This window comes from Trachymyrmex cornetzi, unplaced genomic scaffold, assembly GCF_001594075.2.
Source record: "Trachymyrmex cornetzi isolate Tcor2-1 unplaced genomic scaffold, Tcor1.1 scaffold92, whole genome shotgun sequence".
In the NCBI taxonomy this organism is placed as follows: Eukaryota; Metazoa; Arthropoda; class Insecta; order Hymenoptera; family Formicidae; genus Trachymyrmex; species Trachymyrmex cornetzi.
Genome location: NW_017300267.1, coordinates 1,985,025 through 2,006,500, shown reverse-complemented (window position 1 = coordinate 2,006,500; position 21,476 = coordinate 1,985,025). Strand labels below are relative to the sequence as shown.

Sequence of the window (21,476 nt, the reverse complement as noted above, 5' to 3'; positions counted from 1 at the left end):
TCGGTCAATAAATGATAAGTTTATGAATTAATTTGTCGTTTCTAGAACAGTTGCCTATATTTATGAAAATATTTGCAAAATATTATATTTTATTTCATTTTATTAACAAAATTGAAAATGTTTATTGATACGAAAATGATGACTTTAATGTCTTATAATTATTTCTCATCTTGCAAATTAAGGAAAGTAATTTTCACTTTGAGAAAAATTCCGATGAACGTGTGTTAATTTGTTTGTGTAAAAGGAATTCGATTAAATCTCAACGCGCATATAATAAGCTTTGTATAATTCGATTAAAACGTACGATCGATAAACAGACAGGGATGCGAGTCAGGTTCGTGGTCAACGACGCCTTTCCGATCCTTTCTTCGCCCTATTCTTCTCCGGCAACGCCCGCCGAAGCTTTCAGGAAGCAAGCTACTAATTAGCGATTACCACTCGTTCACGGGGCACTCGAGAGAGAATATAATTAGCACTCACCTTTGTGGGCCAAGGAAGCGGGGACTGCTAAAACACTCGACCAACCCAATCTTGACGTCTCTTAAAATATTCCAAGAGCGAAGAGTCATCTTTTCAATCCTGCGACTTAATCCAAGAGGAAAATGTATTTTTCTGAAGATGTGACGATGTATTTCTTTATCATCGACGTTTACAAGTATTGCATCTATAAGCATCAGTTTTCTGAAAAAAAAAAAAAATTCAGAAATTCGTGCGACATAATCTGTATATCATGAAAAATTATACATTGGTTAATAAAGTAATTTATCGAAGCTTTAATATAATATGCTCTTCTATTGTCATTCTTATTAAATAATACTGCTTGTTTTAAATTAAAATTTAATTATTAAATTTGCATTTAATTATTTAATTATGTCATAAAATTAATAATATTTTATTTCAAAGAAATCTAGACATTATTATACATATATAATATTTCAAATTTTTTAATCTCTAATTGCATAAAAATGATCATTTGCAAAATACTTTTTTCCGCATATGCGTACATTTTAATCATTATTAAATATTTGAAATAATTTATATAAATAGTTTGGGGGAGTTTCTATTCTGGCATATTTCAGATGGTAGACGCTGTCTATCTGCAAAATGAATGATTTCGGAAAACGAGAAAACGATTGGCACGATAACGTCCAAGATGAACAGAGGGAAATGGAAAATCGGAGTAAGAACCGGGAAACAGGATCTGTGACTCTTAAACGATTGGACAGCATTCAAGATCCAGGAAAAAGATATGCACTAAAGGATCGCATTGGTACCGGCATTTACGGCGACGTTTACGAAGGAATTGATCACCAAGCTGGTACGCAACAATAGGACATATATTCTGTCTATACATGAAATAAAATCATAAAAATGTAAATCACAATATAAATTAGGGATTGTAAAATTGCTGGATACCAAATATCCAAAAAGAATACGACACTAAATATCCAACATGCAACCAAATATTTTCCGAATATCCGGTGCAATTTCTTCATTCTATTTTTAAAAAAGAAAAGGAAAAAAAGAAAGCAAGAGAAAAATAATTATAATAATTTTCTTTATCTTTCCAATGTAAAAAGAAAAAGAGGAAAGAGATAAACTGTGTAAGAAGTTCAGCTGAAAAGAATAGAATTTTGCATGACGCGAACTGTGAATATAAAACTTCAGCCGGATATATACATATATTATTGCTGGATACTAACGATATCCAGCTATCCGGCCGGGTAGTAAAAAAGCCAGACAAGGCTGTGAGTACCGGTACATCCCTAACATAAATACAGAAACGTAGGAAAACTGCTATCTGCCACAACAAAGAATAATCACATACAGAGATAAATACATATCGATTATGTTTCAGGAAATAAAAAAGTTGCCATTAAGATTCAAAAGCTCACGCCGGAAACGCAATCTTTCATTGTAGAGGAATATCGTATTCTTCGTGATTTCGCCGGTCATCCAAATCTGCCGGATTTCTATGGAATATATCGCAAACGATCATCGAAGAAATCCGATTACGACGAAATATGGTTTGTCATGGAGGTAAGAAGCTTTAGATTATAAAATAAAAAAATAATTATATATATATAGAAAAATATAAAAAGCTTACAGAGTTATATGTAATATGGAAGTATAATTTGTACATTATAAAGTGACTAATACTCCAAATCATAAAAAATAATTTAGCATCGTGAATGGAGCTCATTTATATAGGCTCTGTTCCAAGACGTGTTATTATAGTTGCAATCACTTTTATTACTGCACCGAAGGTCGAAATCGCAGCAAAGTTTCTATCGATGTCGCGCAATATACCTCGTAATGTTTCCTCCAAAGTGGTAATTTTTCAACGAGAGAAAGACATAGGAAAAAAAAAGAGGACACGGAATATAGAGATACAGAACGAAAGATGAAGGCGGTTTGAAAGAGACAGTGAAAGAGAGGAAGAGAAAACGAGGGTTGCCATGTATATCCGTGCTCAGAACCCGGAGGCAATTTCAAGCATTTGAGACCGTCGAATACACGGATAATTTACGACACACGCGCCCCCATTAAACAATCATTAAACTCGTTCGTGTACGCAGGTGAGGTTCGGCACGTCGCGGCTCTAATTTACGGACGGACCTCCGCGGTGTGTGCCCAAAATGTTATTACTTATCTCGGATAAAGCGACGATAGAGTTGACGTAATACATGCACTCAAAAATCCGCTGAGTTGTCTCAGAAATCGGGATCCTTTGGTCACGCCTTGTCGTTCGAAACACGTCGATGCACAAAAAGTTTCTTAAAGAAAGTCGTTTCATTAACTTTTATCAACTTTTAAATTTACACAATATAGCACTGGCAATAAGATGTACTTTCTTTAACATTAACTTCGAAATTATACTGTCATGAAAATATATGATATATTCTCAATAATATAAAAATAAGAAAAATTATAAATGTATAAAATATGGAAGAAAATATTCTCTAACATTTCGAGTTTCTTTATTGATCAAATTTAATTTGATAAAAAACAGAGAGAAAGAGAGAAAAAAGAGACGAAGTTATATACTCAACGTCACCATCTTCTTTTGCAATAGTTTTGTTTATGAAGTTTCATATATGAAAATCTACAAATATTAATTTGAACGGAAAAACATATTCCAAAAAAAAAACTTAGAAAATTATACTTAATTTCATAAATACTACTAAACAAACACAATCTCAATTAATTTATAATCATTCGTACAGTAATCCACTCTCATTTGATATCTTTGTTTGCTTACGAAAATTTCTTACAATTTTAATTTCGACCACCCACATTCTCGATCAATTTTTCTCTCTCTCTCTCTTTCTTTCTCACGTCTCGCACAGATTCAAAAGTGACGTGTGAACACGTCGAAAACGACGAAATCCGCCTGAATTTCATGAATCACTTCGGCAATCGAACTCGCGTGCGAGGCTCGGAGACGAGCTAAGTATCCGCAACGAAGAAACGTAATGAGTAGCCGGTTGCTACGTTAAGCTCGCTGATTGCTCGTTGCCGGAGATTACAAGCAATAAAGGAGCAACTGGCCGCGGAGACTGATATAGCGATAGAAAGGAGATGTGATGTATTTCGTCGACGGTACGATGTGGACCGAATAGCAACTTTGTAAGTCAATCGGCTTTAAGAGGGCTCAAGCAGAAACAAGGCTGAGAACTTCAAAAAAAAGAGGGGACGTGCAACGACAATGTGGCAAAGATTTATCGCCGGTGTTATTTCATATCGAGCGAGTTTTATTGGCGCGAACGTAAGGTTTCGGCGAAGCTTTTCGCGACTACTACGAGTAAAATCTGAGGAAAAGGTTCTTCTTTTTGTCACTCATATACGAATAAGATGCTATTCACGAATAACTTTAACAAAACTGAACACAAAATTGTAATCAGAACAGGATTAAGTACAAGTGAGCTCTAGTGAGAATTTTATATAAATATATTCTGTATGAGAAGAATAATAAATCTTTTTAATTTGAGAAAATAGTGAGATTAAATAAAATATGTATTAAAGATGTGAAAAAAAGGGTTAAATCTTTGTTACAAATTGTGATTCGTATGAAACAGTCTAGGGTAACATAAACGTAGCAATGGATCACGTTTACTCATGATTACCGCACGTTTCATGTAATTGTAGACATATATACGCGAAGTTTATTACACTTTTCGATTATAAGTTCTCTAGATGCTTAGTCTTAATTTCTAGGGAGAAACAGATTACGAGAATCTTTTTCTACTTAACTTTTAAATTAACTTTCATGAAACGTATCTAATAAAAAATATCCAAAAATTAGTATATAATAAAAATTTTATGCACATTTAAGCATAATTCGCAAAAAAAAACGAGAATTAAGAGAAAACTCTATTTTCGAAGATATTTTATCCAAAGATTCCCTTGCAGAAGAAGAACAAGTATATGTGGAACTTAATTCTAATCTTACTCACTGATATAAATTACTTCCGCAATTAGAATGGCATTTCAATTAACATATATCAATCTTATGTTGCACAATTACATCATAAGTAAAAAGATTAAGAATTATTATACAACAATAATTGTATAAGCAATGAATCGTTCATAACATTTATGACGAGTTTAAGCTCGAATTCGATAAATAAACGCAATTTTGCGGTTACCTCTTTTCATCTAATTTAGATTTTTTAACTCGAATGTAATATAATTAACTAACAACATGTTATAGCTCTGCGAAGGTGGAACAATCATGGACCTCGTTCGTGGGATAATCGCAAGTAACAAAAGAATACAAGAGGAACATATTGCCTTCATTTTAAAAGAAGTGGTCAAGGTAAGTTTCCTGTTGCGTAATATATATTGTTATATATTTTTTACGAAATATACATCATATCGTTGAATTGTAAAGTGCAATATTTTTCTTATAATATAATTTTTCTTGACTTTGTATTATTTACATTATTACTTTGCGATACAAAACTTATATAAAAAAGATTAAACTAATTATAGAGATTATAATTAAAATGATGATATGTAAATTAAAGTAACTTGAAATAATCATTGAAATATTCTTCAAAAAAACATAATACAGCAGAAAATAAAATTAATTAATGAAGATAAGTGACAAATATCTTCTAAGTAAGAGACTTTTGCATAAGACGTAAGATTAATAATAAATTATTAGTAAAGGGATGTTATAACGTGAAAATATCCGACTGACCGAAAACGGGTGAGCCTGACTAAGGTAATTAGTTTTTGCTCGGGTACGAGAAGTTATATACGTCGGTAGCCGAGAAAGGTGGCCGTCGCGGAATGTTCAGCAAAATTGTGCCGCAATCTACCCCTCACCATACCCCTCACTATCCCTCGTCGTTCTGTTTCCTTCCTCCCTTTCTTGATACCGAGCGTAATAAATATTACTTGCATGACAGAGCGCACCAGTGAACCGACAGAAATGATAATAGTAGGTGTATAGCCACAGCAATAGTCGCGTTATTACGATATAATTATGCTCGATGGTATGTCCAGACGATGCTTTTATCTTGCGGCAGATTATCCCCCTCTGATTACAGAAGATGCATTGGCGTCGAAGTATATTGCTGTGCAATTATAAGACGCAAAAAAGTGAAGTATTTTGCGACTTTACAAAAATACAATTTACTAATAATTATGATAACTACGCGATAAATGACTAAAATTTTAATTTTAAATTTTAAAAGATATTGGAACTACTGGAATACTAAAATGAAAATAAAATTATATTTATTAAATACAATTTTACGATAATTACATGTAATAACACGCAATATAAAAATTAAATAAAACATAAGATAAAAAATTAAATATGCAAATTGGACAAAACGTTCTAATTCTGTTATATAAAAACTTTCTTGAATAAACAATACATATAGATATATTTAATTTTTTTTCAAATCAAAATTAATTCGTCCGTATTTTAAGTAAAAATAAAATGGTTTAAAACATTTTTATCAAAATGTTATAATACGTATAGATATACGAATAAATTAACAGTTAATTTAATCAAAACAATAAAATAACGGTCTCAAAAGCAAAGCAATAACTCAATAAATTCATAAAATTCATATCCAGTACAAATATTAATTTTTTCTTTTGATCATTATTAACATTAATGGAAAATACAGTTAACGTCACGATAAATTTAAACCGCCGCATTAATAGAATATTACCCTCGTTTACGACAATCATAAAATGTAAGCCGTGCTGTTAATTTTTCCAAAGTTTCGAAAAAGAAGAAAGCAATAACTGGTAGATGACGAAACGAGCCGGAAATGGGATGACGCGAATAAGCACAAACTGCAATCCGAATAAAACTTAAATAAAGAAAATCAAAAACAGAAGATCAAAATAGGAAAAGAAAGAAAATAAAAAAAATAAAAGAGGAATGGGATACGGAGAGCTAAATACCCTTCCGTTTCATAAATTGCTATGATTTTGTTTAATAGTTAATGGTCACAGAAAACGGATTCGCTTATTTACAATGATGCTATCTTCCATGATTCCGGTTTCTCCTAGGAGGTCGGATAATTAGTGAGGATATCGTGCTCATTTCTCAACGAACTTAAGAAGCTACATGTATATATGGAAGGAAAAATAAAGATGAGAATCGAGAAAAAAGCGAATGACTGATGCACGCCACAGGAAGGATCTTAAGTGACCATTTCCGCTTTGATTCGTGTGTCATTGATTTTCCTTGCTCATTATATTTCTATATTTCATTATTTATTTCTTTATTTACTATCATATTAATGTTTGCACAAAATTAATATTAGCTATAGTAAAGACATGAGTGTTTTAAATGCAAAAAATGAAATAATTAAACTAATGAGTAAAGCAACACAATATTACTAATTACTGTATTATCAATTTTATTTAACTAACAGAATAATATAATATTAAAAATTTCTTTTATTTTATCACTTTAATAGGAATTATAGCAAAAAATGAACAAAAGAGAAATCTGATTTAAAACTAGAACGTTAAATAATAAAAAACGAGGAAATAAAATTTTATACGACAAATTAAAAAATTTAATTTGTTTCCGTTTGTTAACATGGTATGATAATTTCTATCTTATCCAGTATTTGCACAGATTTGTCTGTTGACCTCTATTTTATATAATTATTCAACCGCTACAACATTGTAACTGTAGACCAATATGACAAACGTCACGAGCCATTAAACAGTAAGCATTCAAAATATATTTATTACCCTCATGTATTCCATGCACCGGTAAATTCCATGCAAGATAAATTGCTAATACAGAATCAACAACTACATTATAGTATAGTCTTCACACTCTCTTCAATAGAAAAAAAAATATGTATATATATTTCCGTTTATATTTAAAACACTTTATGTATTAATGAGAAACGTATTTAATTCAAATTGTTCAGATATATATGTAATCTAAAATCAATAATTTTCAATTGATGTTTTTGATAACATTTCTAGAAATATAATAAATGTCAATAATTGAATATATTTAATAGAGAAGAAACGCAATACTTGCTATATCCTAAAAGGATATCACACGCGGAATAAATCAAGAAAGGAAGGAAAAAATATTAGATATTATAGTAAGAATAAATTAAAATTATAAAGAGATATATTTGATAACTAATAAAATTATTTAAAGTCTAATGTATTGTTGAAAATACTAATTGAAAATCGTATAGTTAAAAGCATGGAAGATGTATATAATCGTACACGTATAAATATGTGCAAATTCTCTTTCTAATTTTAAAGTTTATAATTACAACTATCAAATACCTCGTGCAGTATCACTGACAAAGGTCTTCTCTTCTTCATGTGATGAGAAAAAGATATTTCTCTCGAAATCCACTTCTCTTCCCTCATAAGTTCACCAAGGAAGCGCGGCGAAAGGGCACGACGTGTAATGGGCCCAGCATTCTTTCTCTCGCGAGTGGCTCATGGCTCACGGCGATAATATTTACGATCCAAGCAGTTTGTCACTAAATCATTATGTGGGTCTACCTTTCGGGTATGCCCCGTGCACGCACAATCCGATGCCCTTCGCCACCGGGTCCAGCATTCCCCGCCTTTTCTCCTCACCCTCCAATTGCTCATGCCGTTCCTTATCCACCTTGGAAACTGCACGCAACCCTCCCGTCTCCCTCTTTCTTTTTCCTCCTCCCGTTCTCCCTCTATGCTCTTTCCTCGCAGATACGTGTTCCATGGGCCCGGTAGCGATTCGTCCACGGTCACTCGTGCGGTAAATCAGACCACGCTGACGTTTAATGCCGGCAAATTACACGCGAAATAAATGCCCGCGAAGAGAAGTGCGCAGCAAACGCAGTGCTCGAAACAGAAACACAAAGAGAGCACGGGAAACAGATAAAGAACGAAAGATGAACTACCAGTATGCTTCTTCTGAGCGATCGTTATATCCCGTTTAATCTTTATCCGCCAATTAACAATTCGTTCGTCCCTTCTGAAAGTTTCCTCCTTACTCTTGTAACTATTTCTTGTCTTACCATCCGATCAATGAACATTCATTAACGGACACTCATTATTTCCTATATCTTTCCGTCTTATTTGTCGAAACATCTTCGAGTGCATTATCCAACAAAATATAAATTTCATAAAAATAATAATTTGTTGCATAGATCCTCTTTAAAAAAAAATAACAATATCACAAATAATTGAAATTATTTGATATTGAGATTAATAAGTCTAATATACGGGAACTTAAATAGAAAGATAAAAATAATTGTTTCTTGATTAAAACTATAGCTAGTTGATAAAAGATTTATCAAATATAGATAAAAATATATTAAAAATAAGTTGAAGATTACGCGGGAAATAAATAAAAAATAAATAAAATAAAATTTTATAATGAGTAACTTTATAAGGTAGCTCAGCTTTAGCTTCGGAGTGTAGCTTTAAAACGGTTTTCTGATGAACCAGGTATTAATGATTTCATACCCATGCTACGTCAGAACTGTTCACTGACCCACGCTTGTTACGCGCTGTAAGCACAGTCGGCCACAAATTATAGATTGTTCAATTTGCAGTAAATCTATAAAGATGATTCTCGCGAGACGCTGAAGGTGCCGAGTTGCCAACTTCTCTTCCGCATCACCGTACCTCGAAGATATTACGTTCGTGTTGTTCTTAAGTTCTACGATCTCAGAATATAGCATGAAATGCTATAATAGTGTTTTACAGTTGTCAATTTTTAAAAGAAATAAATTAACACTATTAAAAAGTATTTTTTCTATTACTAAATTGATTCCAAGTATATAACAAGTTTTCTCCTTGAGGATATCAACTGTTGACAGCCTTTTGTCTACGTGCTTCTAATTTTACATGGAAATAACAATTTTGTTTAATTATCTAAAAATTTAGTTAGATACAGTTCTGAAAATACTTTTGTTGGACCATCAAAAAATAATTATATAGAAATCTCAAACATGATAAGCAATGTTGCAAAAACTTTTGACATTCTAGCAACCAGCTATATAATTGTTTTGATGGTTCAACAAAATTTTCAGATCTGTATCTAGCTAAATTTTTAAATACTTCAGCAAAACCTTTCCCTGTATCAACGAAAATTTCTCAACTTCACAAAATAGATCGGATAATAATGCAGATATTACACATTGTTTCTTTCTCAGGCTCTAATCCATTTGCACGAACACAACGTAATCCACAGAGACATCCGTGGCAACAATATCGTTTTAACGAAAGAAGGCGAAGTGAAATTAGTGGATTTTGGGCTCTCGAGAACAATGAAGAACGAACTTGAAAAAAGGCGCACTTACATAGGTTCACCGTCTTGGATGGCACCGGAAATGGTTGGCAGCAAAGATAGCGGAGTCGACGGTGGATATGACAGCCGAGTCGACGTATGGGCGATCGGCATTACGGCAATAGAAGTGGCCGACGGCAAAGCACCGTTCGAGGACATGCATCCGACTCGTGCGCTCTTCCAGATCGTCCGGAATCCGCCGCCGACTCTCTACCGACCTGCCAATTGGTCAAAAAATTTCAATGATTTCATTTCTGAGTACGTGATCAGAGAGATACGAAAATCTCTTTGTTATGAACGAATATCGCAAATGAAATAACATGAAAGCTACAGCGATATATTCGTTTCAGGTGCCTCGAAAAGAACCCTGAGAACAGACCATACATGATGGAGATCATCGAGCATCCCTTTCTATCGGAGCTACCCGAAAACGATTATCCTGTAATATACGATTTTAGTACAATGTAGATTAAAAGATTGAATTAGAAAAGACAAATTATACGATGCATGATTATAAAATGTCGTCAATAAATTGTCGGATTTCCAGAATTCTTAACTCTAAAGTACTATAGCTGTTGAGATACAGTATGTTAATTGTTATCAATACGTAAATTTTTCGTACATTTTTTCATACATTTCACATTTTTAATGACAAAATATTTACAAAATTTAGACTTTTGTAAACACAAATAATTCAATTATTAACTTAAAAGAAAGAATAAGATATCAAAATCAATCTTGAGATGATATGGAAATTAAAATATGTAGTCCAATTGTGTGTGTGTCTTCTCACAATACTTAAACAAAATATATAATAAAATGTATAATAACAGAAAACTATTTAAAAATTGAAATTATTTTTCATATTCTCTGCTATGGAACCTAATGATCACTGAAGGCATAGCTTAGCTCAATACTTACTCTACTTATACGTAAAATTTACATATCAATAGTATTATAAGATTAAATTTTATTACATAATTCGGTTTTTTATTCCTTAAAACTTAATCGATTAATTACTAAAATAGTGGAAATTATAATAATAAATTAAAGTTTATTATTTATTAAGAATGAAAAAATTTTACATCTTTCTAAATATTTCCTTGATTTAAAATTGTTCATAACATCTTAGATAATAGGTATGTAGCCTCAATTTGCCTTTTCTTTTTTAAAGTCTACAAATATTCTAATTAGAAAATGTAAAAATTGCTGTAAAAATAAAAAAAATGAATGAGTATACATATACAATATGATATTTTAGTTGACACAAGAAATAAAAGCACTGACGATGGATCTCTCGGAGAAGGGCAGGAAACAAAGAAAAACCGAATCAATAGTTCATCAAGGTTTTTTGAAGGTAACAACTTGCGCAAGTTGAACTATGAATGATGGATTTATAATATATATTAGAAGAAAATCTTAATTTTTGCACGATAGACTCATCAGGATAAACCATCGGAACAAATGCTTACGGAGGACTTAGCAGCGCTGGATACTTTGACTGAGGATGTGATCTTGGATGAACTTCGTGATAGACTGCGGCGAGGTGAATATCACACGTTTATTGGCGACATTTTATTGATATTCAACCCAAACGAGGAAAACGATATTTACGGTGTTCACGTAAGTTTTATATTAGATTTTCTACATTTGGATCATTTTTTTATAAAATTAACAAAAACGACATTATTGTGTTTATCTCTTTCTTAAAACCAATATTAAAACTTTCATTATCAAAAACATTAAATAGAAAAAATATCAATATAATAAAAAGAAATTTAAAAAATATAAAATACAAAAAACAATGAGATAATATCAAAGTCTATTAATTTGTATAAATAAGCATAATATAAGCAATATTTATGTGTATGATCGATTCATAATGTAAAAAATATCAAACGTATTTTTATTTTTCGATTTATCTTTAAATTTTGTTTATGATTTTATATACTACATATCAAATAAATTATAATCCCATAAATTAAAAAAGTGAACTCTGTAAATTATTAATAATGTATGTTCAATAATAAAATTGCAAACCAATGTTATTATAAATTGTACAACAAAAATCTGAACAATTTTATTTGCAGCATCACGCAAAATACCAATGCAAATCGCGATCAGATAACGCTCCTCACATCTATTCCGTAGCGGATAGCGCATTTCAAGATGTTATGCTCAACGAAGAACCGCAACACATTTTGCTGGCCGGTGAAAGTAATTCCGGGAAAACGACGAATATGCTGCATTTAATGGAACACCTTATATTCCTCGGAAAAGTGAGCTCGATGCAACCATATTAGATATATAAACAAAATTATGAGAAAACTTGTTCTTTTTACTTTCAGGGTCTGCACAATACCGGAGCAAGAGTACTGCAAGCTATAAAAATTATTCATGCTTTTACGAATGCGGGGACACCACTGAATGCTAATTCTACCAGATGCATTTTGCAAACTCAGTTGACTTTCGGGTCAACCGGCAAAGCATCGGGGGCGATATTCTGGTTATATCAGCTTGAAAAATGGCGCGTTTCGACTCGCGATAGGTAATTTATTTATATTATAATGAAATTTTTACTTATAACATAACATATGCTATACAGATTTTTAGTTAAAGACTCTAATCTTTTAAAGATTTTTAATTTTTGTAAAGTATAGTTATTTTCGAAAGTTAAGGCATCAAAGAATATATTGTATTCCATATTTCAATGTACAACGGGTTGCTATTATACAGGCGTGTATAACGAAAATATGCAGTGCTAATAATTATTTTTTTACAATTTGAGAAAGTACAAAAATAATGGAATAATAAAAATAATAAAATGAATTAAAATATAATCTAATTAATATACAATAAAAAATTGTAAAATTGAAAATATGAAATAATAAATCGCAAAAGTGTATTAACATGTCATAATGAAAAAGTACTTTTTCAGAAATCAATCAAACTTCCATGTTTTTTACTACTTTTATGACGGTCTCGAAGCATCAGAAAATTTAAAACCATATTTCTTACTAAATGGAAGAAAACTTCGATATCTCAAAATAACCGACAAGAATACTGAAAAGAAACGAGCGTTCAAAGTGAGAAATGATCCGCAAAACAACGTGGTTAAATTTAAAGAACTTACGGAATGTTTTAAATTCATGGATATGGAAGAGTATTGCGAGACTATTTGGAAAATCCTTGCAGCGATTCTGATATTCGGGGAGATTCGATTTGTTGAAGGCAATAATGGAGAGGCCGAGTTGGACGATAACGAAATTGCTAACAGAGGTAAAAACTTGAATTTGAAGAATTCAATTTGTCAATGCAATGCATGAAAGATTAAATCACATTGAAATATGTACCTTGCCCACGAGACACGAAAACTAATTAATTTTTGCGAATTGCAGTAGCGGAACTTCTTGGTTTAGACTCAAAGAAATTTATTTGGGCTCTCATTAATTATTGCTTAGTCGTAAAGGGATCAGCAGTACGTAAGAAACATACTTGCGAAGAAGCAAAAGAGGCACGAGATGTCTTGGCGAACACTCTTTATCAGCGTTTAGTAGACTGGATAATCAACATCATCAATTATAAACTTTCAATGACTCGTAGCCTTTAGTAAGTGAAAATTTTATCGAAGTGCAGAAAAAATAAAATATTGATGAGGATTTTGTATCGGCGAGATTTTTTAAAACTTTTTTACTTTAATTTTCAGTGGTGATAAATATTCTATCAGCATCCTTGATCACTTTGGATTCGAATGTTTCTCAATAAATCGGTTGGAACAATTACTAGTGAATACGATAAACGAGCAAATGCAATATTATTATAATCAAAGAGTATTCGCCTGGGAAATGGTAAAAATTTATAATGAATAATCTAAAATACGTATATATTAGTTTATATCAAATTCGTAAGATTTTATTTCAGTATCTATTTTTCTTATTGTATAAATAATAAAAATATTCTATATTCTATTTGTATAAAATTTTTAAAGGAATTATATCCTATTATAATTTTACGTTTTAATATTCGCGAACATAGTTAAATATATGCTATTACATCATAAAGGATCCCGTACAAATCTTATGGAAAATGTCCCTCGGTTAAATTGACTTGAATTAAAATATGTTGTTGTCCTCGACGTCCTTAACAAAAGTATCAATGAGCACGATTCTCTAAATGTAATACTTTTCCGTCCAGAAACGTTTAAAGTACGTGGAAACCATATTACTTCACGAATCAAATATATGAATATCTCTCTCTCTTTTGCTCTTTTTCTATATATATATATATATATATACAATATATACATATGTATACATATTCATATGCGTGTATATATATATATATATATAGAGAAAAAGAGCAAAAGAGAGAGAGATATTCATATATTTGATTCGTGAAGTAAAACATGGTTTCCACGTACTTCAAACGTCTTTGGACGGAAAAATATTGAATTTAGAGAGTCGTGTCCGTTGAGACTTTTGTTCAAAACGTCGAGGACAATAACATATTTTAATTCCAGCCAATTTAACCGAAGGACATTTTCCATAAGATTTAAAATTAATTAAGTCACGATCATAAGAACTTCATATATGTAGCTATATATCAAATCAACAATATACTAACGAAATGTATAATTAATAATTCTATATTATAAAAATTTGTATTTTTTTTACGGTTTCAGCAAGAAGAGGAAGAGGAGGATATACCCATTCAACGATTACGCTTTTACGATAACAAGGAAGCAGTTGATCAACTGATGAACAAAGGAGATGGTCTTTTTCATATTATCGATGATGCTTCGCGGCAAATGCAAGACGCTCAGTACATTCTTGAGAGGATTAAAGAACATAAACATAGCACTCACATAAAATCGGTGAGTTCACACGAGTTCATAGTCGCACATTATACTGGTAAGCTGATATATGATGCCAGCGAAATTGCCACGAAAAATCGAGACTTCGTACCGCCAGAGGTGATCAACACGATGAGATACTCTTCACACGATGCAGTCAAAGAGATGTTCACCAACAAGCTAACCAAGTCGGGGAACCTAACAATTGTTCACGAACATTGTCTCGCGGCGAAGAAAACAATGAAAACAAAATGGAGTACCCTTATGCAGGAATCTTCTATGTTTCGAGTAAGTGGTCGTAAATAAAAGTATCTCTCATTATATCAAGATATATGTATATATACCTATACATATATATATATAAATTATATTATATTTGATATATCTCTATTTTAATTTCAATAAAAAGTACTTTAACTAATTCATTTTCTAATCTGGAGCATTTCTTAATTTAAACATTAGAAGCACTTAAAAATGAACTTTCCACGAACTTTTCTCTTCTAGTTTACTATCGTAACGGAATCTTTCGTTTAAATTCAACAGAAATATAACACTGCGTCCAGAGGACAGTACTCGCAGACACGAGAAATGCGAACGTGCTCGTCAACGTTTAGAGCAACAAGTCTTGAAATTCTGAAAAATCTCGCGATAGGCGCGGGAAACGGTGGCACGCATTTTGTAAGATGCATACGTTCCGATCTTGAGGATGCTCCTCGTAGCTTTTACCGGGAAATCGTCAGACAGCAAATTAGAGCGTTAGCAGTTCTTGATACAGCGAAAGCCAAACGACGCGGATATCCGTGTAGGATACCTTTTCAAGAATTTCTTCGAAGGTAACTTAATTCTTTAATCCTTTAATGCCTTATAAAATAATATTTTTAATTAAATTTAACAAATTATAAAGAAAGAACGTGCTTAATTAACTTTAATATAAAGCTAAATGTATAAGGATTTTTGTAATTTATATAACTAATCATCAAGCAGTAGTATTTTTCTATTATACTACTTCGTATTATAAAACACAAAGGCGATTCTTTCTAATTACAGATACAAGTTTTTAGCCTTCGATTTTGACGAAACAGTAGAGATGACGAAAGACAACTGCAGACTACTTTTGATCAGATTAAAAATGGAAGGATGGATTATTGGCAAAAGTAAAGTCTTTTTAAAGTACTACAATGAGGAATACCTATCCCATTTATACGAGACCCAAGTGAGAAAAATCATAAAAATACAGTGCATGATGCGTGCTTTTCTAGCACGCAAAAATATCGCTTTGAAAATCAACGATATCAAAAAGGAAATTGGTAAGTAAATTTTCGATCGAATAAATCGTAATAAATGTGATTCGTTAATTATATACAATTTAATAAATATACTTATTCCTATATGTGCCCAGACAATACATTGAGACATAAGACATTTTAAAGACGTCTTTTAGACGCCAAAGACGTCTTATCTTTTGGATACTTTGTGTTGTCTGGGTGGTTTTCAAACATTCTTGCAAAGTTTCAAATATTTCAAAGATGGTAAAACATAGTTTCAGTGAGGAAAGCGTCAATCAAGAGAAACTCTTTTACTGAAGAAGAAGCGGCTTTGATGATACAGAAAAGTAGGTATTAAAAAATATAAAAACTAATATTAACTCTTGATTAAAATATGATTTCACCTACTTTTTACATATTTTTCATTATAAAGTACTATCAACAATAAACAAATCCAAGGATTCACATGTTGATCCAAGTATATCTAAACAAATTGTAATTTATATACAAAACATTTGTAAACTCGTCAAAAAATTATATTTTATTATTATACTTGTTCAGCATTCAGAGGGCATATAGCAAGAAAAGAAATGGGACCCTTATTGAAGGAAGAGATGAGCCAAGAGACGAAGGATTTCATCAAGTTCTATTGCAGCAAATGGAGATCGAAAAGCATATTTCAAGTCCTCCTATGGTACCGTGCAGCCCGCTATCAAGATTTCGTACAATTATCGCAACAGGTATTATCGCTTTTTTTTAATTAAAATTTACAATTTCTTTTAATTTTTAAATTAAATATTTTTAATACAAAAAATGTTATTAAGAATTTAAAACAATTTTTACGAAAAATCAATTAAAAACATGTAAAAAATATTAATTAGAATAAATTTTCTAATTTTTTTCTATAAAATAAAACGATATAAAAATTTTTGATAAAAATTACAAATAAATTATCAAAGGTTTATGTAATAGGTTCATCTATATAATCAATCGATTATGGCAGCTTTGAAGAAATTAAATAAAAATGTATCTCTTGAAAAAGTCGATCCAAGTGCCAAAATAGATGCCTACATAAGTCAGGTGAAACCACCCGAAGTATATAAACTACCTTTCAATATACAACAAGAACTCCCGTATTTCGATATGAATTACATAAATGATCCTTCAAATATAAATATTAAACGAGGGTAAGTTACTTAAAATATCTTTTAAACTTCAGTCCATAGCAAGAGCCTGGATGGGGAATATTACTAAAAATATGTAATATATGTATATTATAAATATAAAACATTGATACTATAACAAAGTTTATCATATATATACATGAATAGACACTTGAAATTAACAATTACCCCTTAATAGAGATAACAAAAACTTCATATTAAAACAAAATAATCTTTAGACACAATAATTTTATTAAGTGCTTAAAAATTTTAACATTTAATATGTAAAATAACTTTTAAACAATGTATATACGAAATTTTAATTTAATAGGGCGAAATTTTTCTGGACCCAAAAAATTACATTTAAAAAATTATTAAGACTTTAACATTCATATTTAATAAAAATTTATAAAATCGGTTGTTACCATGGTTGTCACCTTCCTGTTAAAGGTCACTATCTTGTCAGAGATTGATCGCCAGCAAAATTGTAGATCTGTTGGCGGTGCTTAAAATCTCCAAAAATTTTTGCACTTCAAAGAAAAAAAATATATATATAACCATATATGTATATTTGAGCGTTGAAGAAAGAGAGAAACCGAAGATGTTACGTGCAAAAAGTACAAGCAACACGAACGTAGTACGTTCTCTAAAAAAAAAATAAAATCATTAAAACTTTAATTTACAATATACAATTGATAGACAATCGATTTCTGACAAGATAGCGGGATCTCCGACAGGAAGGTAGTTATTAGCACGCAAAATGACGGTACACAAGTAAAATACAAGCGAAATTTAGTTACCAATATTAATTCACCTTATGTGCTCGTTATTCCATCTCAATGCTGCATCTGTCGCAAAGGAAAATTGAATATCATAAAAAGTGGAAAAGGCATGCTCAAACGTTGCGACAATTTTCCAATATATTCTTTCAATCTTTTTTACACGCAATAGTCATTTTCATCGAACACAAGTAACACACAATAACGCGGATCGGATTTCTTTACAACGGGATGCGACGCGAATTTACCGCAAATATGGCGGATGCGCGTTTAACTTTTATACCGATCAGAAGCCGTTAATTCTCGTGATTCTAGAAGAAAATCAAATATCGTAGAAAAAGCATATATACGCATGTTGCGATGATTGTCTGATATTTCCTGCATTTCTTTGCAGACAGAAGTCACTTTTAACAAACCATACACACGAAAAACGCGGAACGACACCAAAGTTCGACTTGTTGCAAACGCGACGCGGCGCGAACTTACCGCAAATATGGCGGATGCGCGTTTGACCTGTACGCATACGATGACAAGGACGCGCACGCGCGCGAAATTTAAATAATCATATCAACGGATTATCAAATAATCATATCAATTTTTGTACATTGCGAACTAAAAATGTCCTAATTTAACTTGCAAATATACAAACACAGAGATTATAATGGATTTAATAAAAGTAAATATAAAAATTAATAAAATAGAAGTAAAAATTAATGAAAACTATAAGAAATAGAATTAAACATGCATTTCACATGAGAGTTGGTAAAGTAAATTTTTTAAAAATCATTTGATAAAACTTGGAGAAAGTGTATATGAAATGACTCAATTCACTCGTACAGAAATCAAGTACAATAATTTCATAATTAATTCTTTGGTGCTCTTCGGTACTTATGGGAACAACACACTTGGATATAGCACACTCAATCAATTCAATTGCTTATAGCTTTCATAAAAATAAATACATTATAAAAAATGTTTTCGATTGAAATGCCAGACATTATAGAACATAATGGTATCAAGCAAATGTACATAGGTATTTTTATTAATAAAAATGTATCTTTAATAAAAAAAAAAGCTATAAACAATGAAAGAAGCATTAAAAAAGCATTGGAAAAAGAAAACCCAATATGCTGTATTTAGAGTGGCACCGAAGGATTAAGATTGTTGATGTTCTATATACATTTTTGGATAAATATTATTTTTTTATTTCCTTTTTTTCACATGTCAGTCTTCAGATGTTCTTTCATATTGTGCTTTTTAAAAAAATAAGAATTTTAAGAGCATTTCGACAATTTATAAAATGAACTGAAAAAGATATTCTCGTAGATCTATATCATCTACATTAAACGATGATGAACAGGAATCCTGGGATGCGCCATTACGTAGACAAACCGTGCCCTGGGCCAATAAAAATATTCACACCAGAGGTACCTAAATTCGCGCGCTATAAGGAAATTCTAAAGAGTTCTAGAAATCAAAATTAAATAAATTTGTCATTCTGCTGGCATGTTATATTATATACAATATATACAATATATACATATATACTATTTATGAAAAAATGTGAATTCTTCTTTCTCACTTGATACATTTTTTTAGATATTGAAGTTCAAACAACAAACTCACCACATCGCATGCCTTTTCATCGTTCATCTGTCAACAGTGAGCAAAGTTTAATCAACACTCCATTCACCAGGGATCCGAATGTTCCTATTCAGTGTCCACCCGAAGAGCCACCTCGCCGTAGTATTTCTAGTTTTCAACGTGCGAATAAACACGGTTCCATTCAATCTTCCGAATCTTATACTCCTTACTCCGTAAGTTTGCACAAACTATGAGCTGTTGTGATTACATAATACCATGTTTATCTTGGATAACTAAAAACTGCTTCCATTAAAAACATTTCCTTTTAGAAATCTTAATTTCTTCTCGCCCCTTAAACTTAATTATTGCTAAAATCTTCACTTTTAATCTTCAACGAATTTTCTGTTATTCAATTTCACATAAAATAAAAATATACAAATTTTATTTATTTATACATCTAGTACCTAATTTGATAAAATATTTCAAATTGCAAAATTATAACATTGATGTTAAAAAAAATATCCAAAATAATACTTAAAAAAATATCGAGAATTTATACATATTAAAGTACATAGTTGCAATAATACCCTGATTTCAATTTCTATATACATATATAAAGATTTGTATTTTATACATAGAACATCTATAAAGCTGAATTAGTACACTCTAAGAAGAAAGTACCATTGCCATCAGTACCACTAAATCGAACACAAACATCGACAATGCGCAATTTCAACAACTATGAGTCAGATATTCAAAACAAAAATGGCAATACGGAGTTTGAAAACAAAATTAATCGCAATGTTAACAATGATATTCGGTAATCATTTATTTGATTGAGACAAATTTATGGCGATATTAATCAATTTTTTCTTAGTGATATCATTTTTTCCATTATAGAATAAATCCTATCAAAGAATTAGAAATGATCGGACGCAAGAACAACAATGATGAAAACGATGATGCACCTCCATTCAACTTTCAAGTAAGATATGTTAATTTATTTATGTTAATCTTTCAAAGTCAGTGGCTACGTTTATACTGTGCATTTAGACCGCGGTCTATACAATAGGTGTCCTTGTTTATCCTGTAAGTTAAACGAGAACATCTATCGTAGGTCGCGAACTAAGCGCACGATAAACGTAGCCACAGTCAAATACGCATATCTATGTTTTATAAATATAAACATTTTTTCTATTTTTATAAAGATATTTTTAAAATCAGGTAATTATACACCAAATTTTAGATAAAACTACATGTTGCTATAACAATTTTCAAAAGATATTCGTCATTCTAGGCGATGCTGCGGAAAACATCTCATCAACGTGCTTCGATGAAACGTAATCCTGTATATGAGAGTGTCACATCACCAGAATCGCCAAAATCATCAAAATTTCATCATAGCGACTTAGACGAATCGAATACTGCCTTCAAAAGCGACGATAGTCACAAAGATTCGCCAGAATGGAGTCCAAACGAAATGATCCTAATGTCAGAAAAGTATGCGAAAGAGAACGCATGGAATGAAGAAAACGCCAAAGATAGTGTTACTACAGAGATAGCACCAGGCATTACTGTCAAAGGCTACGTTGCTGACCTATAAACAAATAGAGATCAGAGTTACATCAAAATCATTAATTACATTTATATGTTTCATAAAATTCTATCTTTCTCTCCCCCTCTCTCTCTCTCTCTCTCTCTCTTTCTCTCTCTCTCTTTCTATCCATATATATATTTGTCATAGTTACGGCTAATCTGGAAAAGAAAAAAGGTTGTCAAATTAAAATTTAGTAGAGATTAAAATACAATCAATTTCTCGTAAAATTTTCGATTACATCTAATAATCAATATATAATTTCAATTTGTAATTGCTAGATATAAAAGCATAAATCTGTAATGCGCAATAAAGTCGTTTATAACAAATTGTTAATTAAATAACTGCAACAACAAAAAATTAAAAATATGCGCGTTTTTGCAATTAATTTATTGCAAAAAGTTAATGATTATTTCTCTATCAATACACAAACATCTATT

At 31.2% G+C, this 21,476-nt stretch overlaps 1 protein-coding gene across 1 annotated transcript; it reads left to right on the top strand.

Moving 5' to 3' along the window:
* Nucleotides 1–1,095: 1,095 nt before the first annotated feature.
* ninaC (STKc_myosinIII_N_like and MYSc_Myo21 domain-containing protein ninaC) lies at nt 1,096–21,116 on the top strand. The gene is made up of 23 exons (XM_018520615.1): nt 1,096–1,318; nt 1,859–2,040; nt 4,715–4,819; nt 9,666–10,057; nt 10,150–10,240; nt 11,061–11,156; nt 11,237–11,422; nt 11,890–12,078; nt 12,148–12,347; nt 12,738–13,078; nt 13,198–13,408; nt 13,506–13,647; nt 14,481–14,939; nt 15,195–15,484; nt 15,699–15,958; nt 16,198–16,263; nt 16,478–16,656; nt 16,889–17,103; nt 19,185–19,285; nt 19,458–19,675; nt 20,081–20,262; nt 20,343–20,427; nt 20,740–21,116. The coding sequence occupies exons 1-23, from the start codon at nt 1,105–1,107 to the stop codon at nt 21,043–21,045; spliced, it is 4,710 nt and encodes a 1,569-aa protein (XP_018376117.1). The 5' UTR covers nt 1,096–1,104; the 3' UTR covers nt 21,046–21,116.
* Nucleotides 21,117–21,476: the final 360 nt, after the last annotated feature.

Excerpts from the sequence above, each read along its gene's own strand:
- ninaC (XM_018520615.1), top strand. The coding sequence starts at position 1,105 with ATGAATGATTTCGGAAAACGAGAAAACGATTGGCACGATAACGTCCAA. Across the intron at positions 16,657-16,888 it reads TCGTACAATTATCGCAACAG|GTTCATCTATATAATCAATC; the intron begins GTATTATCGCTT and ends TTTATGTAATAG. Across the intron at positions 17,104-19,184 it reads AATATAAATATTAAACGAGG|ATCTATATCATCTACATTAA; the intron begins GTAAGTTACTTA and ends ATATTCTCGTAG.